Source organism: Oryza glaberrima, chromosome 5 (genome assembly GCF_000147395.1).
Source record: "Oryza glaberrima chromosome 5, OglaRS2, whole genome shotgun sequence".
Lineage (NCBI taxonomy): Eukaryota > Viridiplantae > Streptophyta > Magnoliopsida > Poales > Poaceae > Oryza > Oryza glaberrima.
In genome coordinates, this window is record NC_068330.1 from 2,467,028 (window position 1) to 2,489,236 (window position 22,209).

Below are 22,209 nucleotides of genomic sequence, written 5' to 3' on the forward strand. Positions count from 1 at the left end.
ATCTGCGGTTTGTTGTCACAGTATCACAAAAAAGTCAATTCACATTTAGGCAGAATAGATGTTTGTTTCGTTCATAAAAAGAATGGGTGTTTGTTGATTGCACCTGTCAAGGTGCTTAGAAGTATTTGACCACTTAATGCCTATATTATTGTGAAACTAAGGATGAATCAGGCAGGATACAGCTTAAGAACCAAAGAAATAAATTGGAATTCCTGTCATCCTATGCTGTCTGAATATTTTAAATAAAAGATTAGGCACTCAGGCAAACTGATATCCTTATTATTTCCAAATGGTGCAAAAAGCTGAAGTTTCAATGGATAATTTATTATCAACTTTCCAACTGTTAAAGCAAAATCATACATATTCTATGCATGCTATGTCGCAGCAAAACCTGATCGCATAACCATCCTAATTCTTCTTTGGGTATTCTCTTGCACCAAATATAGTCGATCCAACTCTAACATTTGTGCTTCCCATTTCAATCTGTAGAAACGCAGAAACAGTAGAAAATGTTAGACATTGAGTTACTAAATCTATTAACATGATGGTTGCAACCTGTTCTTACCGCTTGCTCAAAATCAGCAGACATGCCCATAGACAGTTCACACTGCTCCTCTGGAATTCCAAGCTCCTTGCACACCTCTTTCCGGCAATTAGCCAGTGCCTATTTGTTCAACAAATTGCACATATATTAGGCCTTACCCCTATGGAAAATATAGTCCAGCTAAGTGTGTCTCAGAAAATAACCTTGAAATTCTCTGGAGTTGAGGAGTAATCAAGCATCCCTATTGTCATCAAACCAGAAAACACGAGATTCGGGCAGCCTAATTTGACATGCTTTGCAAGCTCTACACATCCTGATGGATCTACTCCAAATTTTGCTGCAGAATGGCAATTCAATTTCAGAGCTATGGATAAAATATTCAATGCTTGTGGACAAGAATATAGTGCTTCCATATGCAAGATTGATCATTCCACGTACTTATCCATGACTACAGACAATCCGATGCATAGCAATGCTGGACAGTATAACAATAAGGAACAGAGATGCAAACAATCATATGAATTCTATTGTAAGTTTATAACCAACCCAACGCATGTAGATCTGTTGCTACCAGAAATTAAGTTAAAAAGTAGTACTGTAAAGGAAATTAGAGTACCCACATTCTTCTCCACTGGTGTTGACCTGGACTAAGACTTTAAGGGGTTTTCTTCCCAAGTCAGCTACCACACGATCAAGGCGATTGGCAATCTGAAAAAGCAAACATTGCATTTATCTTGTTACAGTTGCAAGATTGCGAAACTGATCTGACAACCAATTATTCTTCCCTAACTTATGAGTGATGCAACTGAAGTCATGCTATACAAAATATGAAATAATATCAAGTTCTACTACAACATTGATATGCAATCATTAAGGCATACTATTTTTTTGTTATGTTACTTTCATTGAACCTGTAAGTGATACCTAATTATCCGAAAATAAGTATGATGAGTTGATGATTGATCAGATAAATATGGTGTATCTTATAGCGTTAGTATTTCAAAGCAAAAAGTAATCACACGAAGAAATATTAATTTGATGTGTACCTTCTGATCATCAACACTCTCGACCATGTCAAGATTTGGTACACCAGCTGTAGGTCAAAACACAAGAAGATAAAACTTAGTTGAATTTTAAACCTGGAAAAAAAACTTCAAATACCTAATATTCAAACAAAATTGATAGCTTCATTGATAAAGAATGAGTCTAACGTTCCATGAAACCAGAACAAGAATGTAATTCAGTGCTTTACATTTAGGAACATACAGAAGGCCCACATAATAGTCAATTGCACAGTTAACTATTCAACAAATTGAGTAATTGAGAGTAGATAACTCTGGCTGCTAGAATAAAAGAACAAGAAAGCATATATTGAACGGCCGACAAAATTGGCAGTAAGAAACTAAAGCCATGTTTTAGAGATAGCCATGGCTAACCAGTGAAAGAGAGGGAAAAAAAAAAGTTCAAGCACATCGTCTTAATTACAAGTACCAACCTAGGAGGGCTCTGGCCTTGTTGCTTTGGAGGTTCCCGATGAAATGCCACTCAATATCCTCTGGAAGCTGCAAAACAGACAATACTTGCTCAGTTGCCAAAGTTTGAATATGTTTGAGGTCATTTAATTCAAGAAAAACATCCAAGAAGAACTCCAAGTGAATATAAAAGAGGAAGAAAAGGAATAATGCTTCACTAAGTGGAGTGCTTGTTACATATGAACACAGAACACGGTGAGAGGAATAATCAGTGAATTCCTTGACATTTATCTTTATTTTCATGAATCATGATTCACTACAGGTTCAAAATCAAACAATACTTATGTATACATTACCATGAGAAGAGAAACCATGAATGAGAATATCTCAAAATAATCTACAGATAAGGTTTAATGATGTACATGATTCACATGATGTGAGGCCAGTCCAAACAAAATTATCACCACACAAAACCAACACATCCTCTCTTCAAAGTACAACTGATTGTAAGCCAAACTCTTTGGAACTAATCATAGTGCAACGGCAGAACGCCTACAGCTTCCAATCAGTTGACAACACGGGGATCCCTCTGCTCTTTACCCAGAATCGAACTGTTTGCTATGGAATTGCTGTGAAAAACCTATGAAACTCAGTGTTCCAAATGGAGCTATAATGTTCGAGAATCAAGATTCTACTACAAAGCCGCTTTCCAGTTCATTTACTAACAAGCTAACATGATCGATGATTCTATTCTAATCGATGAAGCAGTAAAGCTTACACACAAAATTAACGCGCTGCGAAGGATTGATTACGAAATTAACTACTTGCTGATTTTTATTACGGGAAAATGCATGACGATGCTAAATTGCTCACTACCGTATATCTATGAGACCTCAGGAGTGAGTTGGATCAACAATTTTCTCTCAATCGCAATCGATAAATTCACAATCACACAGCCAGCGAGAAAAGATAAAGGGCGAGAGCTCCGCGAGGAAAGCTAAGTAGGGCGAGGGAAACCTGGGGGGCCTTGTCGATGAGCTCCTGGACGTAGTTCTCCCCGAAGCAGCGGTGGCCGGCGTCGTACACGCCGCGGATGACGCCCACCGGCTTCGTCTTGCTCACCGCCACCACGCGCACGGACTCCGGCGCCCGCCCCGACCGCGCCGCCGCCTGCTGCGCGCGGGACAGCACCGACCGGAGCGCCGCCGCCGCGCCCTCCGCCGCGGCAACCGACGCCATCGCCCCCGACCCCTCTCCCTCCTCCTCCGCCGTGGCCGCCGTCTCGGCCGCCGCCGCTGGTGTTCGGTGGATGGTCCGCCGCCTCCGCTTCGGATGGAGAGATCCTTTCACCTTAATTCACATGAGTTTTGAGTCACTGACATGTGGGCCCTGGTATGGACCCACATGTCAGTTTCTCTAGGTGGTGTTTGGATCTAGGGACTTAACTTTAGTTCCTCTATTTAGACACTAATTTAGAGTATTAAATATAGACTACTTACAAAACTAATTACATAAATGAAAGCTAATTCGCGTGACAACTTTTTTTAAGCCTAATTAATCTATAATTAAAGAATGTTTACTGTAGCATCACATAGGCTAATCATGTATTAATTAGGCTCAATAGATTCGTATCGCGAATTAGTCCAAGATTATGGATGGGTTTTATTAATAGTCTACGTTTGATATTTATAATTAATTTCCAAACATCCGATGTGATAGGGACTTAGTACCATCTAAATAGGTCCCAGTTTTTCTTTTCGCTTCTTCTCGAACTTCTCTACTTTATCTTTTCTTTTTCTTTTAGAAAACAAGAGAGAATCGTGTGGAGGGAGAAAAATATACAGAGGTGCGGGAACACTCTGGACCGTGCGATATGAAGTGAACGGATAAGATTGATCCCCCACCATGCGAAAAACAAATGTAAAAAGAAAAAAAAATCCCCTTCGGCGCCAAGCTGAGCTGACACCTCCAAGTCCAACCAACTCGTCTCCGACCCAACGGCAACGTTTTTTTTTTTAAAAAAAATAGACTTTTTATGCTTTAATCTTATTAATAGACATTTTCAAAAAATATTTTCAAAAACTGAACTTTTGCGTGGCAGCATTGTCCTGCCACGCCAACAATGGTGACATGATAAAAGTTATTTGGCCACGCTAGACGAACAGACGTGGCTAAAAGTTTCAGATTTTAAAATACTTTTGGAAATGGTATATTAATAAAATTAAAATATAAAAACTCTAAACAAAATTTCACGGCAATGGGAATCATTTTGAAACAAATCAAACTGAAAATCCACTCCGCAATCTTAAATTTTTCCTTAGTATAATAGGCTAATTGGGTCCAACTACATAGGAACTTCTTCGAGCTAAAGCCAAACGGTTTGGCTTGGTCCCGTGGGAACAATGTCGACTTGCACCACTCCTCTTCCCTAGGGCCGCTCTGGCGAGCAAAGGAAGCGGCAACGATGGAGGGGATCCGGTGATGGGACGACAACAAAAGCGGAGGAGGAACACGTCCTATGCCTTAGTGCATCCATCGATTATGGCAAACTTAGAGTGCGTTCGTTCCATGGACAATGAGTGAGATAGCACATCGTTTTCTGTGCACACGCTTCCAAACTATTAAACGGTGTGTTTTTTTGCAAAAAAATTCTATAGGAAAGTTGCTTTAAAAAATCATATTAATCCATTTTTACAATTTGAAATAGTTAATACTCAATTAATCATATGCTAATGGCTTACCTCGTTTTGCGTATCTTCCCAATCTTCTCAATCCCCTATTCCTCAAACTCACCCTTAGGGAACATGGGGATAATGGAACGTGCTATGAATTGAAGCTCGGGTTATTGGATAAAGGAGGAAGGTCGATGGCGAGTTAAGAGTGGAGATATCGGCTGACTTGAGGTGTGACAACATGTTCCCAGCATGGGGAATCCATTTTCGACGTTGTGGAAAGTGGATGAGAACTATGTGATGGCTAGTGCAGCTAAAGTGCAGTTGGGAGTAGAGGCATGCCTTAATGGTGGACTCCACAATGGTGGAGATGAAGGGAAAAGGGAGGGAAACCCTAGCTTCGGCGACACGAGGAATCGACAAGAGATTGTATGTAGCGACAGAAGGATGAGATGTCTTGACCCTCCGGATTGGCTAATGCCGATCAAGAACCAAACTAGAAAAGCTATCCACTGCGTGACGGAGAAAAATATAGATTTATACCTAATTAAAAAATACATGTAAACATAGAGATTTAGTGATGCTAACAAGAGCTTGTGTGTTGCAATGGAAAACAAATGATTTTGTAGCTTATTAAGTTAATCCTATCTTATTATAAAATTACAGCCCACTAGTATAAAGCTCGACATGTAAATATGCCACCTCAATGGCGGAGCTAGGGCCCGGCCAGCGCGGGCATGTGCCCAGGCTCCACCACTATGCAGCAGTTTATCAGCACTTAGTTACAATGTTTAGTCACCAGCTAATCAGCATACAATTTATAGGTAATGCCCTCTTGCACGTGAATCTTCTTGTTGATTACCATGCTTAACTAAATGCCTGTTACTTTCAGATAATTAATTCAATTTCACACCATCACAATTATGATCTAAAGATAAAATTATATAACTTTCTGGTATCAGTCTTATTTTTTTTTCAATAAGATAGTACAAACTCCATACTCTAGCCTATATAGCCATCATCTCATTGATATATTCTCATAGGATTTCCTCTCCTAAATTAGAACTTGATGTCCGCCAATTTTACATACGTATATGATAAAAGGTATACATATTTGAATTGATTTATGTATATTTGTTTTTCGCTGTTAGACTTGCCCAAGCTCAAAAGTATTCCTGGATCCGCCACTGTGCCACTCATCATCCACTAGCAATAATTACACTGAAAAACTTATGTAAGCATGCAACATCGTCTATAATTCATTGAATTCTATAAATTAACATACAATCATCTTTCTTCATATTATTTTTTATAATGTTTCTAACATCCTCCGGACAACATAAACTTCTTTTATTTTTTAAGTAGATAGTAGATAGAAGTAGAACTGTAGAAGTAGATAGATAGTATAAAAGAGAAGAGAAGAGATAGAGATAGGCTGTGTTTAATTATCTTCAAACTTTCAACTTTTCCGTTACATCCAACGTTTGAACATATACATGAAACATTAAATGTGAATAAAAAAAATCAATTGCACAGTTTGTATGTAAATTGCGAGACGAATCTTTTGAGCCTAATTATACCATGATTTGATAATGTTGTGCTACAGTAAACATTTACTAATGACATATTAATTAGACTTAATAGATTTGTCTCGCAGTTTATAGGTGGAATATGTAATTTGTTTTATTATTAGTCTACATTTAATACTTTAAATGTGTGTCCGTATACGTTAATTTTTTTTTCGCCAAAACAACTCAACACGGTCATAGAGATATAGAAAAGGTCGTGTTGGATTTAGGCCTGATTTGGTTCGGACTTGTTGATAGGGAGGAGGCTTGTTAGATTCCACCCTTCTTTTTTTCTTGGGGGTAAGAAGAGGACCTTCACTGTTGGTTCCCTCCATGGTGTCTCCCACGAAAAAGAAGAGATGTTTAGGCAAAGGGATGGACGGTGGCGCCGGCGATGGCGGCTGGTCCACCCTGCCGGCAGATCTGCTCGGTGAGGTTTCCGGCCGCCTGAGCTACGACGCCGACGTGCTCCACATCCACCAGGTTTGCGCCCATTGGCGCGCCTCCACGGCCCCCTTGGCTGCCGCCCGGCCATGGATCGTGGCCGGCCACGAGACGTCGCGCATTGTCAGCGCCATCGGCGAGGACTACTCCTTCTGGCTCCCCCATGGCAGCGGCCAGAGGATCATCCCCTGCTTCGGCGACGCGCCGCCGGCGGGGCTCCCGTACTGCTGCGGCACGCCGCGCGGGTGGCTCGCCCTGGCGGACGCGCCGCGCTCCCCGACGCGGCTCGTCCTCTGGGAGCCCGTCTCCAAGGCGGAGATCGCGATGCCCCCGCTGCCCCGCGCGGGGTTCGCCCCGCAGATCTTCCTCTCCGGCGACCCCCTCGCCGCCGCGGCCTCGCCGGGGTGGATGGCGATCGCCAGCCAGCCCTTCAGCGTCGCGGGCAAGTGGCAGACGCTCTTCTTCTGGCGCCCCGGCGACGCCGCCTGGACGCCGCAGCGCGAGCCGCCGATGGACAGGATCGACAGCGCGGCGTTCCACGGCGGCTTCTTCTACCTCACCGTCAGGTACTGGTACCTCTACGCGTACGACCTCCGCCACGACGCCGGCGCGCCATGGCCACCGCCGCGCGTCCGCTCCACCTTCGTCTACCTCGACGCCGACCGCGCGTGCGAGCTGTCCAGGCAAGGCCGCAGCCTGCGCGCCGCGCACGTGGTCGCCGCCGCCGACGGCGTCGACCTGCTGCTCGCCGTGCTCTACTGGGAATGCCACCGCCGGAGTGTACAGATGGTCGCCAAGGTGTTCAGGATGGAGTGGGCGGCGGCGGCGGCGGACCTCGAGCTCTCGCCGGTGACGGACCTCGGCGAGCACGCGCTCTTGCTGGGCCGCGGCGACGCGCTCGCGCTCTTCGCTGCGGAGTTCCCCGCGATCAGGAGGAACTGTGTCTACTTCGTCGAGCACGACAATGCCCCGCATCGGCATTGGGCTATCGCCATGGATTTAGGGGCAAATGCTTCGGAGCTGATTCCGCATCCACAATTTCAGGAAGATGAGCCAAGCGAAGAAGATGGCAAATGCGCCGCCGATCGCTCCTTGTTGCCGTATTCCTGGTTTTGCCTCAAACAACCCTTCTTCAAGCATAAGTGACATGGCCTTCGCCATCAATAATTGACATCATTGGCTTTACTGTATACTTCCTCTGTTTCACAATATAAGACTTTTTAGCATTACTCACATTCATATAGATGTTAATAAATCTAGACATATGTGTGTGTCTAGATTCATTAACATCTATATGAATGTGGGCAATGCTAGAAAGTCTTACATTATGAAACGGAGGGAGTAAATTTGATCTATTAGGGCAAGTATAAAGGTAGAGACCGATATGGTCTCTACGTTAATTAGAGGCTATCATGTTACAATAGTTAAGACAATAAGGTCTCTAATCATTAATGTACCAAAATACTTTCTTACTAGTCATCTTTCCTTTATTAGACTCAATGCAATAAAAAATTTCCTAATAAATGCTAAGAGTCGACTTTATGCTGTTGTCATGTGTAGCAACCATCTTTCTCTTTTCTTTTTTTTCTCTCTTCCACATCACCAAATATGTTTGCATGACAATAAAGAGAGACCGCTAATAAAGACCATTGTACATGCCCTTAGTTTCATCAAGGATTCTAGTGATTAGGAAACTATGGAAGGGAGATTTTTCCCTTCTATGGGAATTTGTTCCCAAGTAGAGTTGTAGAGGGACCAAGCTTAAGAGTGTTTTGCCAGTTTGCCGGTTTGGTGGTTTGGGAGAATGCGAAAGAATCAGCATCTTACTCCTGACAATTCAATTTGCATCTGTAAGTACAAACCAAAGCTTGTGACATAATTTAATTTGAAACCGGATTAATTCAAGTGACATGACCTTTACCATCAATAATTGACATCATCGACTTTACTGTGTAAAATTTGATCTGATAGTTTCATCACGGATTCTGGTGATTAGGAATCTAAGGAAGGGAGATTTTTCCCTTCCATATGGGAATTTGTTCCCAAGTAGAGTTGTAGAGGGACTGAGAGTGTGTCCCTAGCTAGCTTAAGAGTTAAGAGTGCTTTGCCGGTTTGCCAGTTTGGGAGAATGCGGAAGCATCAGCATCTACTCCTGCCAATTTCAATTTCCATGGGTAAGTAGAAACCAAAGCTTGTGACATAATTTATTGTGAAATCGGATTAATTCAAGCGAGTGCCCTTTCCTTTGATGTGGTTATTTTCTCTTTTAGTTTCTCTACTGTGTGGTGAGCCTACAACATCTCATGTTTCATTGGTCCGGTGATGGTGTCGTATACTAACTGAAACAAATTTATATTTGCTAGTATTGTCATCCTCTGTGTTAAAGAAAAGAAATAAAGGCATTTTTATTCAATTTTTGTGTTACTATCCTGATTCCTGACACAAGATTGCATCGTTGCGTAGACCTATCCCAGCAATATATCCTTTGTAAACACAGTGAGCAAAGTGAATTCTTTAGTCTTCAAATGAAGTTTGATTTCCCTTGGTCTTCTTTTTTTGTTGAAAGAAAAGAGTATATATTTGAAATTTTGTACTTTCAGTGCCTTGTAGAAGAAATTTGCAGAACTTGTCCTTGCTTATGTTTCAGTCGTTCTAGGAGTCCAAGTTTTCCCAAGATCAGTTACATTACAGGGGTTTGAGAGCACAGAAGCCCTTTGCTTAGTCTGGACATCAGTTTCAAGTCTTTGGGCACTGTGATAGGATATGGTGAAGAGATGATACATTATGTTGGCTGGGAGAAATTCCATAGCAACAAATGAGATAGGGATATTGTTCAATGAGCTGTATGATTATATTTCATCTCAATTGATTTTCCATTCTAATGAGTGAACTAAGAGCCGAAGACTTTTCTCGATTTTTCATCAATGCATCCAAAGAGGAATCAAGGTCCTCATAAGGTTAAGTTTTTTTGTCAACAAGCAGGGTGGCTCAGGAAGCAATGGATTCTCTCCCTCAGAATCTCAGATGTTAAAGCGGTGTGAGTAAGGCGGGTAAGTTCGCTGACTTGTTTCGTTATGTCTGATTGCTTAATGCTGTTCTAAGTTGACCGCTCTGCCTATTTTATGTGACCATGTAGATGTGAGAATAATCTTCAGTAGTGGTGAGGCCCTTGTGCAGGAAAAGGGCAATCTCAATATATTTGCTGAATAAGTTCATGAACACATGTCCCATATGTTCATGGTGGTCATGGTCATTGACTCAGTGCACAAGAAGTTACATGAAACCTTCCTCTAAAGTTCATTGATGACAGCGGTTCTCCTTAGCTTTTGTTTTGCAGGGTTTTGAAACCATGTTCAGGTCAGCAATTCCCAAGAGGATCTGCTTCGGTGGTATGAAGAAAAAAAATGCCAAGGGCCATCCTATTATATCTCATGCAACTGAGAGGTGTGCTGCTGGTGTCTTGCAACCTGCTGGGCACTTCAAATTAGGTCCTAATGAATTCAAAGTTCTATACGAAAATTTGACATTTTAACCCTTTCACAAAACTTATTCTATAAATGAACCATGACAAAAATTATAACCAAAAGTAGGCTTCTACCTCAACGCCATGGACTTTGGCGTTGAGGCTCAACATCTTAGCGCCATATTTCACGGTGTCAACGTCAATGGGCTTGACATTGACATGGTGGGCCGAAGTGCCAAGGCCTATGGCGCTAAGGTAAAGGTCTATTTCTGATTTTAGTTTTTACCAAGGTCTAGTTATAGAATAACTTTAGTGAAAGGATCAAAATGTCAAAATTGTGGTGAAGTCTAGGGTTAGTGTACTATGTAATATAGGAGAAAACCGAAAAAACCCACTAAAAGTTGATGGAGCAGTGAAATCATGGTATCATGCACTGAACCCGCCAATAGGTCGGTTCAATCCAGGCTTAAATTTTTCTTGGATCGAAGAGAGGCTTGCTGGGTCCAAGTCCAACTACATAGGAACTTCTTCGAGCTCAAGCCAAGTGGTTTGGCTTGGCCGCATGGAAATAGTGTTGACCTGCACCACTCCTCTTTCCTAGGGCTGCTTTGGCCGAGCAGAGGAAGTGGCAATGATGGAGGGGATCTGAAGATGTGACGACAACAAAAAATGGAGGAGGAATGTGTCCTAAGGCTCAGCGCATCTATCGATTATGGTGGCCAGCTTAGGGAATATGGGGATAATGGAACGTGCCATGAATTGAAGCTCAGGTTATTGGAGAAAGGAGGAAGGTCGATGTCAAGCTACGGTGGAGATATCGGCGGATTTGAGGTGTCACAACGTCTTCCCAGCACGGGGAATCCATTTGCAACGTTGTGAAAAGCGGATGAGAACTGTGTGATGGCTAGTGCCAATAAAGTGCAGTGGAGGTGTAGAGACATGCCTTATGGTGGACTCCACAGTGGTGCAGATGAAGGGAAAAATGGAGGGAAACCCTAGCTTCAGCGACGCGAGGAATCGGCAAGAGATTGCATGTGGCGGCATAAGGATGAGATGTCTTGACCTAACCAAACTAGAAAAGCTATCCACTGCGCGACGTGAAAAATGATAGATCTATACCTAACTAAAAAAATACGCAAGGTAAACATAAAGATTTAGTGATGTTAAGAGCCTTTGCGTTGCAACGGAAAACAAATTTGAGTTTCTAGCTTATTAAGTTAATTAAGCACATATTTAATCCAAATAGCACTTTCATTATTTTTCTTATTGAACAAGTAGGTGATTCCAAATTTAGAGAGAGTTAGCCATGAAACGGGAGAGAAATCGTTGAAGGGTGATGTAATAATATAGATTGTAGAACCCTAATATCAGTGGTATAGATGGTGTGGCAGAAGAGACTCCATCACTTTTAAGAAGTATTGAATGGTATCAGTAGATGATAGAACTATATCAAATTTGCACAGTGAAGTCGCCGGTGTCAATTCATCACAACATTCGGCCGATCAACGTTAGATACGGAAGGTCATTTTCGCTGAAAAGCCGACGTAGGAAGCAAAACATAAAAAAGGCCCACTATCAATTAAGCCCATTGGCTAAAACTACATTTTGTATTCCAGCCCAAGAAGGCCCCCCAACATCCACAGCCCGGCCCTCCCTCCCCACACGCTGGGCGGGAAGAAATACTCAATTCTGGAGGGACCAAATCGTAAAAAAGCCCCCTACCTCCACTCCGCTCCAATTTCTTTCCTCTTCCGTTTCTTCACTAGTTCATTTCACGCCGCCCCCGCGCTAGCGGCGACAAGGCGAAACCGCTTCAATATAAGATGACCCCAATTCCCCAATTCGGCAACTCCAATCCAATTCAATTCCCCACCCCCGATCCGCCTCTCGCAAATCTCCCGAAACCCTAGCCGCCGCCGCCGCCGCCTCGAGCGAGGCGTGATGGGGAAGCCGGGGAAGTATGGCGACGGCGACGACGACGACTCGGAGGAGGAGCAGCTCTCCCCTTCGTCTTCCGCCGGCGAGGAGGAGGAGGAGGAGGTAGAAGAGGAAGAGGGGGAGGAGCAGCAGGAGGAGCAGGGGGAGGAGGAGGAGGGGTTTAGCGGGGACGAGGAGGAGCAGGAGGTGGAGGGTGAGGCGGATGGGGAGCAAGTGGAGGAGGAGGAAGAGGAGGAGTCTAGTGGCGGGGAGGAGGAAGCAGAGGCGGAGGGTGAGGAGGAGGAAGAGGAGGTGGAGGAGGAGCAGGGGGCTGGGGAAGAGGAAGAGGAGGAGGTTGATGAGGAGGAGATCGAGGCGGTCACCACCGGCGCCGGAGAGGACGACGACGACGAAGAAGTGGGCGATGACGGGGGCGCGGAGGAGGAGTCGCAGTCCACGGAGGACGACGAGGTCGCCGCCGGGAAGGATGGCGGCGGTGAAGATGGCGACGAGGTGGGTGTGGCACGGTTTGGTGATCTAGGTGCTGGTAGGGGTTGGGTGGTTTATGTTTGAATCTGTTGATAGGTGGTAGCGATTATGCTATGATTTCTCTTTTTCTGAAACGAAATCAGCAGATTTCCGTTGATTATACAGATTTTTTTCCTGTTTCCCTCTGTTTAGCTGTAAAGTAATCTGTTATGCGTCTATACTCCTGTAGACATTTGAGGGATGATATTAGTGTTCATTTAAAATTGTAGATTGTTTTTTTTAGAAAGAGAGGCAGTCCTCTCCCGTGCAATAGGTTGTAAATTTTAGTAAAGTTGTTCTTGTTTCCATCTGGTGAGGATTCCTGTATCCGTTTGGGTTTTCTTTATGCGTAAGTGTGCTGTAGCAAAATGTTTAAAGCTTCGTGGTATATTTGTGCTACTGAAGTAGTTTTTTATCGCAATTAGCCAATCAGCATGGTTTACAGTTATCAAAGGAGTGATTGTTAGTTCTAAAAAAGAGTTTCAAAATATTTTGAAGGGGAGTGACTACTCTGAGTGTCACGCAACATCACTGAGTTGCTTGTCTTCAATTGCAGTTGGAAGATGCTACTGGAAACGCAGAGATCGGGAAGCGGGAGCGAGCAAAGCTCAGGGAGATGCAAAAGCTGAAGAAGCACAAAATCCAGGAAATACTGGATGCCCAAAATAAGGCCATTGATGCTGACATGGTTTGATAAGTTCCCGTATCTCCTAGCGATTAACCTCCAAATAGGAATACCTTATTGACATGTGATCTAAATCTTCTGTGCTTTTTTGCGTTCACTTCATGGCTTTGAGTTCTGTGGTAGCTTAGAATATTAAATTCATGGACAGAACAACAAGGGGAAGGGACGTCTGAAGTATCTCCTGCAGCAAACTGAAATATTTGCTCATTTTGCGAAAGGAAACCAATCGACAGAGAAGAAATCACGTGGAAGGTATATTCTTCCTTGGATAAATATGCTAACCCTGTACTTTCCATTAAGGGAAGTTACTGCTAACCATTTGTCATTTGTTACAACAGTACAGTGCCAATATTTTTCTGTAATATGCGAAATACTTTCTGTTTTTGAGACCTGGTAGTGATGACTTGCCGTCCCATTCCCATCTTCATAGCCTTGATGAACTCCAAGATATCATGTAGTGCATTCCTTTAGCTGAAAATTGTCAGGATTATTAAGAAAAGCTTTTCTCTATTGGAACTTCTACATATTCAGATTTCAGATTTAAAGTAGTTAAAAATGGTCAAGCTGTTAAAACATGCACCTAACCAGTCATCTTTGGCTCATTTATCATTTTCAGTAAATTTTGATGAGTGCATACAGCTTTCAACATCTTTTTGTGCCCTAGCTATCTAGTATTCTAGTATCAAGTGGTATTTGTTAAACATATTTCAATAATTTTTGGGGAATGGTACTACTTACCACAACATTCAGATCTATTTATCCAGGGCATCTATCTCTTCTTGTTGTGGTACATATTTCTTTGTTCTTCATAGGTCTTCTTTGTTTAGCTAATGTGGTAAGGATCTTTAGGGGACGTCATGCATCAAAGATGACAGAGGAGGAAGAAGATGAGGAGTATCTCAAGGAGGAGGAAGATGCCCTTGATGGTGCAGGAGGGACCCGTCTGGTTTCACAACCATCATGTGAGCATTTGCTTGATGATTCTGTCAAACCTTTTGTTTTACAAGCCAGTCTTAAATGCAGTTTGTGTAACGAAAATGTTTATTTTGCATGGAAGGTTCGATTTGTTTGATGGCGAAACAGTATAGAACGGTTCGCAATTTCATTGCGAATTTGCGATTACTTGTGCTGAATTAATCAACATTTTGTGATTTTTTTTCTGTTCGGATGGTGTTTAAAACGAAAGCTGTTGTGAGGGAATGCAGTAAATTATGTTGCTTCATCTCACGGCCTGTTATGGAAAGAAAACCCTGGTTCTGATTTCTCAACTACTCTTGCTCCTACTGGCAGGAAAGGAGATAATATCTATAGCCATTATTTGAGCAAGACTGGGTGAAAGTGTTAATGTTGTTTGTCTGTGTTAGTGATGAGGATGTAGAACCTGATGGCCATAACTAGATTTGTATTCTCCGTGTTTTTTTTGTACTGGATAGGAATAGGATGTGCTCCTCCCCCTTTTCTTTTTTTTTTTTCTGAAACGGATGTAGGAACTCAGCCGTTAATTTAAGACTGGGAAAGGTGCAATAAAATACCAACACCAACCCAAGTCGAGAAGACGTACCAATAGAGAGAACCTCTCATAAAGACCACTCACACGTTTTGTTCGGCCTCACCCAAGTATAAAGCCATTGTTTCGATGAAATGCAACCTCAAACACTTTGACTAGAACATAGGCGTTGCTTTGAATTTACAATATTACCTAGACACTCGTGTCCAATTTTTTTTGCCGAATCGGACCCCAGAATCCAAGTCGGCTTCCGACATCCGTGCTGGATTCCAAGAAGTATTTTGTGTGCCCAATTCTTTTGTGCCAAAGGCACACCGTCGAGAAGACATACCAATAGAGAGAACCTCCCATAAACACCACTCACACATTTTGTTCAGTGTCACCTGAGAATAAAGCCATTGTTTCGATGAAATGCAACCTCGAACACTTTGACTAGAACATAGGTGTTGCTTTGAATTTATTTTGCTGAATCGGACATCCCGAGTCCAAATCGGGTTTTGACGCTCGTGTTGGATTCCAGGAAGGATTTTGTGTGTCAAATTCTTTTGTGCCGAATCAGACACACTAGTTCGAGTCGGATCCGGCACACGTTTCCATGTCCACGTGAGAATTATACTAATTTTCATTGGCTTACACGTGTTGGGCAAGGATTCCGTTCCATCCAAACAAAGCTATAAAATTGTTTGTCCAAGTTTGCTAGTTTTAATTCTCCTAAAATGTTTCATCTTTAGGTCAATTCAAATTTATTTTGTCATTGATCAGACGATTGATGATATTCCCCTGAAAAAGCCCTAGAAATGATATCTATGAGGACTCCGATTAGGGAGCTTTTCACGGCACCCTGATATAATTAAGCGTAAACGGTTCGAATATTTGCTCCACTGAAAACAGACAAAAAGGACGCGGTAAATTTAGAAAGGAAGAAGAAAGAAACTGACTTCTGTCTTTCTAAAATTGTTCTTTTGCATGCTGCTTGTTTAGTCGACATGCTTTTGTTCTTGTGTGAACCAAGGTCCAAGTCAGCGACCGTATGCTGTGCAACATCAGCTTTTTGTCAAAATAGTCTTTTTTTTAAAGAAAAAAACATCAAAGCAGTCTGTAGAACAAAAGTTGTTAGTTTTTTATCTATTAAAGAGGAGGAATTAGAGGGATTAATTGTGGCTTTCATGGATTGCACTTAATTGTAGAAGAAAAATACATACAACAGGTACCCGGTAGTTTCTACCCGGTAGATCTGGACATACCCGATCTGCTGCTGCTCAGCTGGCTCTCTCTTAGTTCGTAGGTGTGTGTGATAGCAAGGTGCAATACGCTAGTTGTTGTCCTAGATTCCTAGTTCATTCATTTGATTATTTTTTTTGGGGATAAGTCTGCATCCTTCACAGCATTTAACCCCAGTGTTTATGTCCAGATGTTGTTATCTTCACATCCTTGTTATAACTGAATGGTAGTGTTTATGTACAAATGCCCTGGTAGCTTTCTTTGTGATTAAAATGAGTCCGTCACAGACTCGTGCAATCTCATCAGTTTATGTTAACTACTAAATGATCATTATATTCTTGTTGGTTTACTTGACAGGCATAAAAGGAAAGATGAGAGATTACCAACTAGCTGGACTTAATTGGCTCATACGCTTGTATGAGAATGGCATCAATGGAATATTGGCTGATGAGATGGTACTCTATTGCTCTTCATTGTTGTTACACATATCAATTAACATTAAGATTATACTTATTGACTCTTATATGGTTATGCTTAATTCAACTTCATGAGCTCATATTTGGCATGAAATCCTTCTCGTTCAGGGTCTTGGAAAAACCCTTCAAACTATATCACTGCTTGGATATTTGCATGAGTTTAGAGGAATAACCGGTCCCCACATGGTTGTTGCACCAAAGTCCACTCTTGGGAACTGGATGAAGGAAATACAACGGTTTTGTCCTGTTCTGCGTGCTATCAAGTTCTTAGGAAACCCCGAAGAAAGGGTAATCCCCATGTTATCTCTGTCATTCATGTGAACTTCTTGTGGTATATTGCTAACATATTTGTCATACTTGGTCAGAACCATATCCGGGAAAATTTGTTAGTCCCAGGGAAGTTTGACGTCTGTGTTACTAGTTTTGAAATGGCAATTAAAGAAAAAACTGCATTGAAGCGTTTCAGCTGGCGTTATATTATTATTGATGAAGCCCACCGGATAAAAAATGAAAATTCCCTTCTCTCTAAGACTATGAGGATTTACAATACTAATTATCGTCTCCTCATTACGGGCACTCCACTACAGGTATGTTAGCACCACCTTGTCACATTAATTCTACATTGCTACCTATGCAAATTATGTACTCTTTCTAATCTAATTATGGTAATTTGCTTCAGTATACATTTCTTCAAGTTCAAGTTATGTCCAATTTTATCACCACTGACTTGATTATGCTGCAGAATAATCTTCATGAACTTTGGTCTCTTCTCAACTTCTTGTTGCCTGAAATATTTAGCTCTGCTGAGACTTTTGATGATTGGTTCCAAATCTCAGGGGAAAATGATCAACATGAAGTTGTTCAGCAGCTTCATAAGGTAACAGATTTGATATCGATATTCTCAATTGATAGATCATGTTGGTTTTCCTTGTATGATTTGTGTAACATGTTACACTTGAAGGTTCTTCGTCCATTTCTGCTTCGGAGGCTTAAATCTGATGTTGAGAAAGGTTTACCACCAAAAAAGGAAACTATACTTAAAGTTGGAATGTCTGAGATGCAAAAACAATATTATCGTGCTCTGCTTCAGAAAGATCTGGAGGTTGTCAATGCCGGTGGTGAACGCAAACGCCTTCTTAACATAGCCATGCAATTGCGGAAGTGCTGCAACCATCCATATTTATTCCAAGGTGCTGAGCCTGGTCCACCCTATACAACTGGAGACCATCTAATTGAGAATGCAGGTACTATTCATCCACTCTAGTATTTGTCATAATTTGGTACTATTTCTGCAATACTGCACATATGATCATGCACTCTTATTTTACAGGAAAAATGGTTCTGTTAGATAAATTACTTCCCAAGCTAAAGGAACGTGATTCCAGAGTACTTATTTTCTCACAGGTCACTATTTTCTTTCTGTTACACTCAAGTTGAATTTGCATTGTGTCAGAGTTCAGACAGCATCAAGGATATGATAGCAAGCTTATTTCATGATTTGTGTGTGTTCTACTTGTGAGCTGGTTTGATGCAAATGTCCACATTTTTATCTTGTGTTTTTTTATATATAATGCTTTTCTGCCTATGTTTTATGTTTTCATAACATTTGTGTATACACAACTGTGTATCCTGCAGATGACTAGGCTCTTGGACATCTTGGAAGATTATCTGATGTACAAGGGGTATCAATATTGCCGAATTGATGGGAATACTGGTGGTGAAGATCGTGATGCTTCGATTGAAGCTTTCAACAAGCCAGGGAGTGAAAAATTTGTTTTCTTGCTTTCGACTAGGGCAGGTGGTCTTGGGATAAATCTTGCTACTGCTGATGTTGTTATTCTTTATGACAGTGACTGGTATGTCCTTTTCAAATCGTAATTTTTTCTCATTCTACAATTTGTGAAGTTAAAGGTTATGGTTATTTGGTTTCACAGGAATCCTCAAGTGGATCTGCAAGCGCAAGATCGTGCACATAGAATTGGTCAAAAGAAAGAAGTTCAAGTTTTTCGTTTCTGCACTGAGGTTTTATTTAATTTATTTTAAGATTTAAAAACACTGGTTTAGCACTAAGCAATATCTTCTATTTATTTATATAACAGAATATGCTTCATATTCTATGCAGTATACAATTGAGGAAAAGGTGATTGAGAGAGCTTATAAGAAGCTTGCCCTGGATGCTTTGGTCATACAACAGGGTCGATTGGCAGAGCAGAAAGGTTAGTTTTTTGCTTCATAAAATGTTGCTTGACAAATGAAAATTCAAACATCAATTAATGTTCTTCTGTCATGGTGTTTCAGCTGTCAATAAGGATGAGCTATTGCAGATGGTCAGATTTGGTGCTGAAATGGTATTCAGCTCCAAGGATAGCACAATAACAGATGAAGATATTGACCGCATCATTGCTAAGGGAGAAGAAGCAACAGCACAACTTGATGCAAAAATGAAGAAGTTCACAGAAGATGCTATTAAGTTCAAAATGGATGACAGTATGACCCTCTCTCTCTCTCTCTCTCTCTCAATATCTCTCACACACTTCCTTCTCTATGTCTGCATATATTCAGTACAAACTCATAAAGTTTGGTCTCTTTGGTTCTTAATAACTCTAAGAAAATATCTGGAAATGGAGGTTCAAGTACTTGTCCGCATACTTCAGACTCATTTTGAAATATTGTCAAATTGTATAATGCATTCTAACTACTTCTATAGTTTTCTAGACTAAAGGTTATGGTTAAATATGTCTGCACAAATTAACGTTTCCCAAAAAAATCACCACATGGCTCTAGTGTACATATGGAATGTATTCTTACCAAGCTTATTCATTCATGTTTTTTCTGCAGCTGCTGAACTGTATGATTTTGATGATGATAAGGTAATGAAACAGTGCTATGTTCTGTTGTTTGCTGCATGCTCTAAGTTCAGTTTAATTATCATCATTGTTTTTTATATTAAGATGTGCTGTCATATTTGGTCCGATTTTGTGATAATTGAATGCACGTTATTTTTTCTGAAGGATGAAAACAAACTTGATTTTAAGAAGTTGGTCACTGACAACTGGATAGAGCCAACCAGCAGAAGAGAAAGGAAGCGAAAGTATGCTTTATATAACTATGTTATGTCCATTTTTAATAACGAGAATAATAGTCTCCTTCTGATCAGACTATTTTTTTGTTAATATGTTTCTATTAGCTACTCTGAGTCTGATTATTTCAAGCAAGCACTTCGCCAAGGTGCACCAGCAAAACCTAGGGAACCGAGAATTCCTCGAATGCCACACTTGTAAGCTTGTTCACAGTCTTTTTTTTTTTTTCATTTTTCAAAATTTTTAATATTTTTTTCATTTAATTGCAGTGGTGTACTCATTTTGGTTTTGTTTTTGTTAGGCATGATTTCCAGTTCTTCAACACTCAGAGACTCAATGAATTATATGAGAAGGAAGTCAAATACCTTGTGGTAATCTCTCCACTAGAACTATTTGCGATATCAGTTTTTTTACTTATGTCAGAAGCATGAGACATTATATTACTATATGATAGGTCATTAGGTTGCCTTTGTTTGTGATATATTATTCCCTAGTCATGTAGAATTTCCAGATATATTGGTTTTCCCAATGTCCAACAAATTGTCTATGTGTACATGCTACTAAATGAGACTGAGAATTGTTTTCGTGATTCTTGATCTTAATTTTTACCTGTTTACAAATCTTAACCAGCAAGCAAATCAGAAAAAGGATACGGTTGGTGAGGGTGATGACGAAGGTATTACCAACTATGCATTTATAGTGGCACTAAAGCAGATAGATGTTTTTTTTTGTTCTGACAAGTTCTGTTTTAATATTTAGATCAACTGGAACCGTTGACTGTGGAGGAGCAAGAAGAGAAAGAGCAGCTATTGGAAGAGGTGGTTACAAACAATGAAAATCCTTTTTGGATTTAGTGTTACTGTTGTTTATTCTAGGGGGGAAAAAGGACATGCTGTTTTTGTCGTTCAATATATCTGCCTGCTTTATATCTGGTTCCTTCTCTGAGTTTGTTTGGTTTTGCATTGTATAATATCCAGGGCTTTTCGACATGGACAAGGAGGGACTTCAATACATTCATCCGTGCTTGTGAGAAGTACGGTCGTAATGACATAAAGAACATATCCTCTGAAATGGAGGGGAAAACAGAAGAGGAGGTGCAGCGGTACGCTAAAGTTTTCCAGGAAAGATACAAGGAATTAAATGGTATATTTTGTAACCTTTTCTCTTACTGTTTGTATTCCCTACTGATGACCTATTTAATGTGTAGCTAACTTTGTTATTAACTTGTAACCAAGAAATGGATTGCTTACATGCTGAGCTGAGTAATGGTCAGATACAAAATCTGTTTTGACTAAATATGATGTCCTCATCCTATCAGATTATGACCGAGTTATTAAGAACATTGAGAAAGGAGAAGCAAGGATATACCGGAAGGATGAGATTATGAAAGCTATTGGGAAAAAGCTAGACCGCTATAAGAACCCTTGGTTAGAGTTGAAAATTCAGTATGGCCAGAATAAAGGGAAGTTATACAACGAAGAATGTGATCGTTTTATGGTATGCTACACCACAATTGTTCCTGAACAATTTAAGCCCCTTTCGTTTTTGCATTTTAACAGCTTGTGTCTATTACAGTTATGCATGGTGCACAAACTCGGATACGGAAACTGGGATGAACTGAAAGCAGCCTTTCGCATGTCGCCCTTGTTCCGATTTGATTGGTTTGTGAAGTCTAGAACAACCCAAGAGCTAGCTAGGAGGTGCGAGACCCTCATTCGTCTAGTGGAGAAGGAGAACCAAGAATATGATGAGCGTGAGAGATTGGCCAGGAAAGATAAGAAGGTTGGTCATAGTAGACCTTTTTCAATTCCCGTTTGGCTTCTAGTTCACTTCATAGTGAAGTACAAACATATTACCTAGTAGTCATCACAATGCAATCTTTCTAATCTTCAGTTTTTTACTTTCTTGCACTTGCAGAATATGTCGCCAGCAAAGCGTTCTTCATCAAGGTCGCTCGATACCCCTCCACAAAGCTCTTCCAAGAGGAGGCGCCAGTCCTACACTGAAGCCAATGCAGGCTCGGTAAGTGTTATTTACATCGCATTCTGTTCATCTTTACTAGAACCACACACTGTTTTGGTTATTACAGTAAAGTAGGACCTCACCCACTTGTTTTTTTCACAGGGAAGGAGAAGGCGAGGGTGATCTGATTATTGTTCGTTCCTCCCCCCATATGCATTTAGGGAGCTCATTTGGAGGTTGACATGAAACCCAAGGGGAAACCCCAGATACATCCCAATTGTCTAGCAGTAGCTTTAGCTCAAAAAAAAAAAAAAAACTAGCAGACATAACTCTAGTGAGATGGTTAGCTTGTATACCGGTTAAAGTGGTTGTGTTTTAAAGTTTTAAATTGGACGGGCAACATTACAAATTTTAGGTGATCATAACTATAACAAGTAGTTGATCTCTCTTTTGGAGACATCAATCAAATAAAACAAAGTTGCTTTTACCTGTATGCATGTCGTCTCCACACCAATGTACCACCGCTCGTCAGGCGTCTGCATCATTGCACAGGTAATGATACTCTCCTTTTCCTGGAAAGGGGATATGGCATCGCATGTATCATTTTATGCCTTCTGCTGCCTAATTAGTAATTACCCAGTCGACTGCAGGCAAACTATATCTTGCAATA

General features: G+C 41.1%; 3 protein-coding genes across 3 annotated transcripts; 2 read left to right on the forward strand and 1 right to left on the reverse strand.

The window, feature by feature from the left end:
• Positions 1-258: 258 nt before the first annotated feature.
• On the reverse strand, positions 259-3,347 carry LOC127773597 (uncharacterized). The gene is made up of 7 exons (XM_052299723.1): positions 3,034-3,347; positions 2,040-2,106; positions 1,591-1,637; positions 1,165-1,252; positions 748-881; positions 566-664; positions 259-483 (listed from the first exon to the last, which is right to left on the reverse strand). Exons 1-7 carry the CDS (start codon positions 3,253-3,255, stop codon positions 409-411), a joined length of 732 nt encoding a protein of 243 aa, XP_052155683.1. The 5' UTR covers positions 3,256-3,347; the 3' UTR covers positions 259-408.
• Positions 3,348-6,587: 3,240 nt separating this feature from the next.
• Positions 6,588-8,215, forward strand: LOC127774879 (uncharacterized). Its single transcript, XM_052301172.1, has one exon. The coding sequence runs from the start codon at positions 6,590-6,592 to the stop codon at positions 7,844-7,846; it is 1,257 nt and encodes a 418-aa protein (XP_052157132.1). The 5' UTR covers positions 6,588-6,589; the 3' UTR covers positions 7,847-8,215.
• Positions 8,216-11,930: 3,715 nt separating this feature from the next.
• On the forward strand, positions 11,931-22,032 carry LOC127772504 (probable chromatin-remodeling complex ATPase chain). The gene is made up of 25 exons (XM_052298431.1): positions 11,931-12,593; positions 13,165-13,296; positions 13,442-13,545; positions 14,143-14,255; positions 16,379-16,476; positions 16,606-16,785; positions 16,863-17,084; positions 17,240-17,374; positions 17,459-17,741; positions 17,828-17,901; positions 18,133-18,353; positions 18,432-18,519; positions 18,620-18,713; positions 18,796-18,984; positions 19,336-19,367; positions 19,509-19,588; positions 19,685-19,774; positions 19,879-19,948; positions 20,208-20,253; positions 20,337-20,395; positions 20,555-20,720; positions 20,896-21,074; positions 21,153-21,359; positions 21,495-21,599; positions 21,702-22,032. Exons 1-25 carry the CDS (start codon positions 12,105-12,107, stop codon positions 21,720-21,722), a joined length of 3,477 nt encoding a protein of 1,158 aa, XP_052154391.1. The 5' UTR covers positions 11,931-12,104; the 3' UTR covers positions 21,723-22,032.
• Positions 22,033-22,209: the final 177 nt, after the last annotated feature.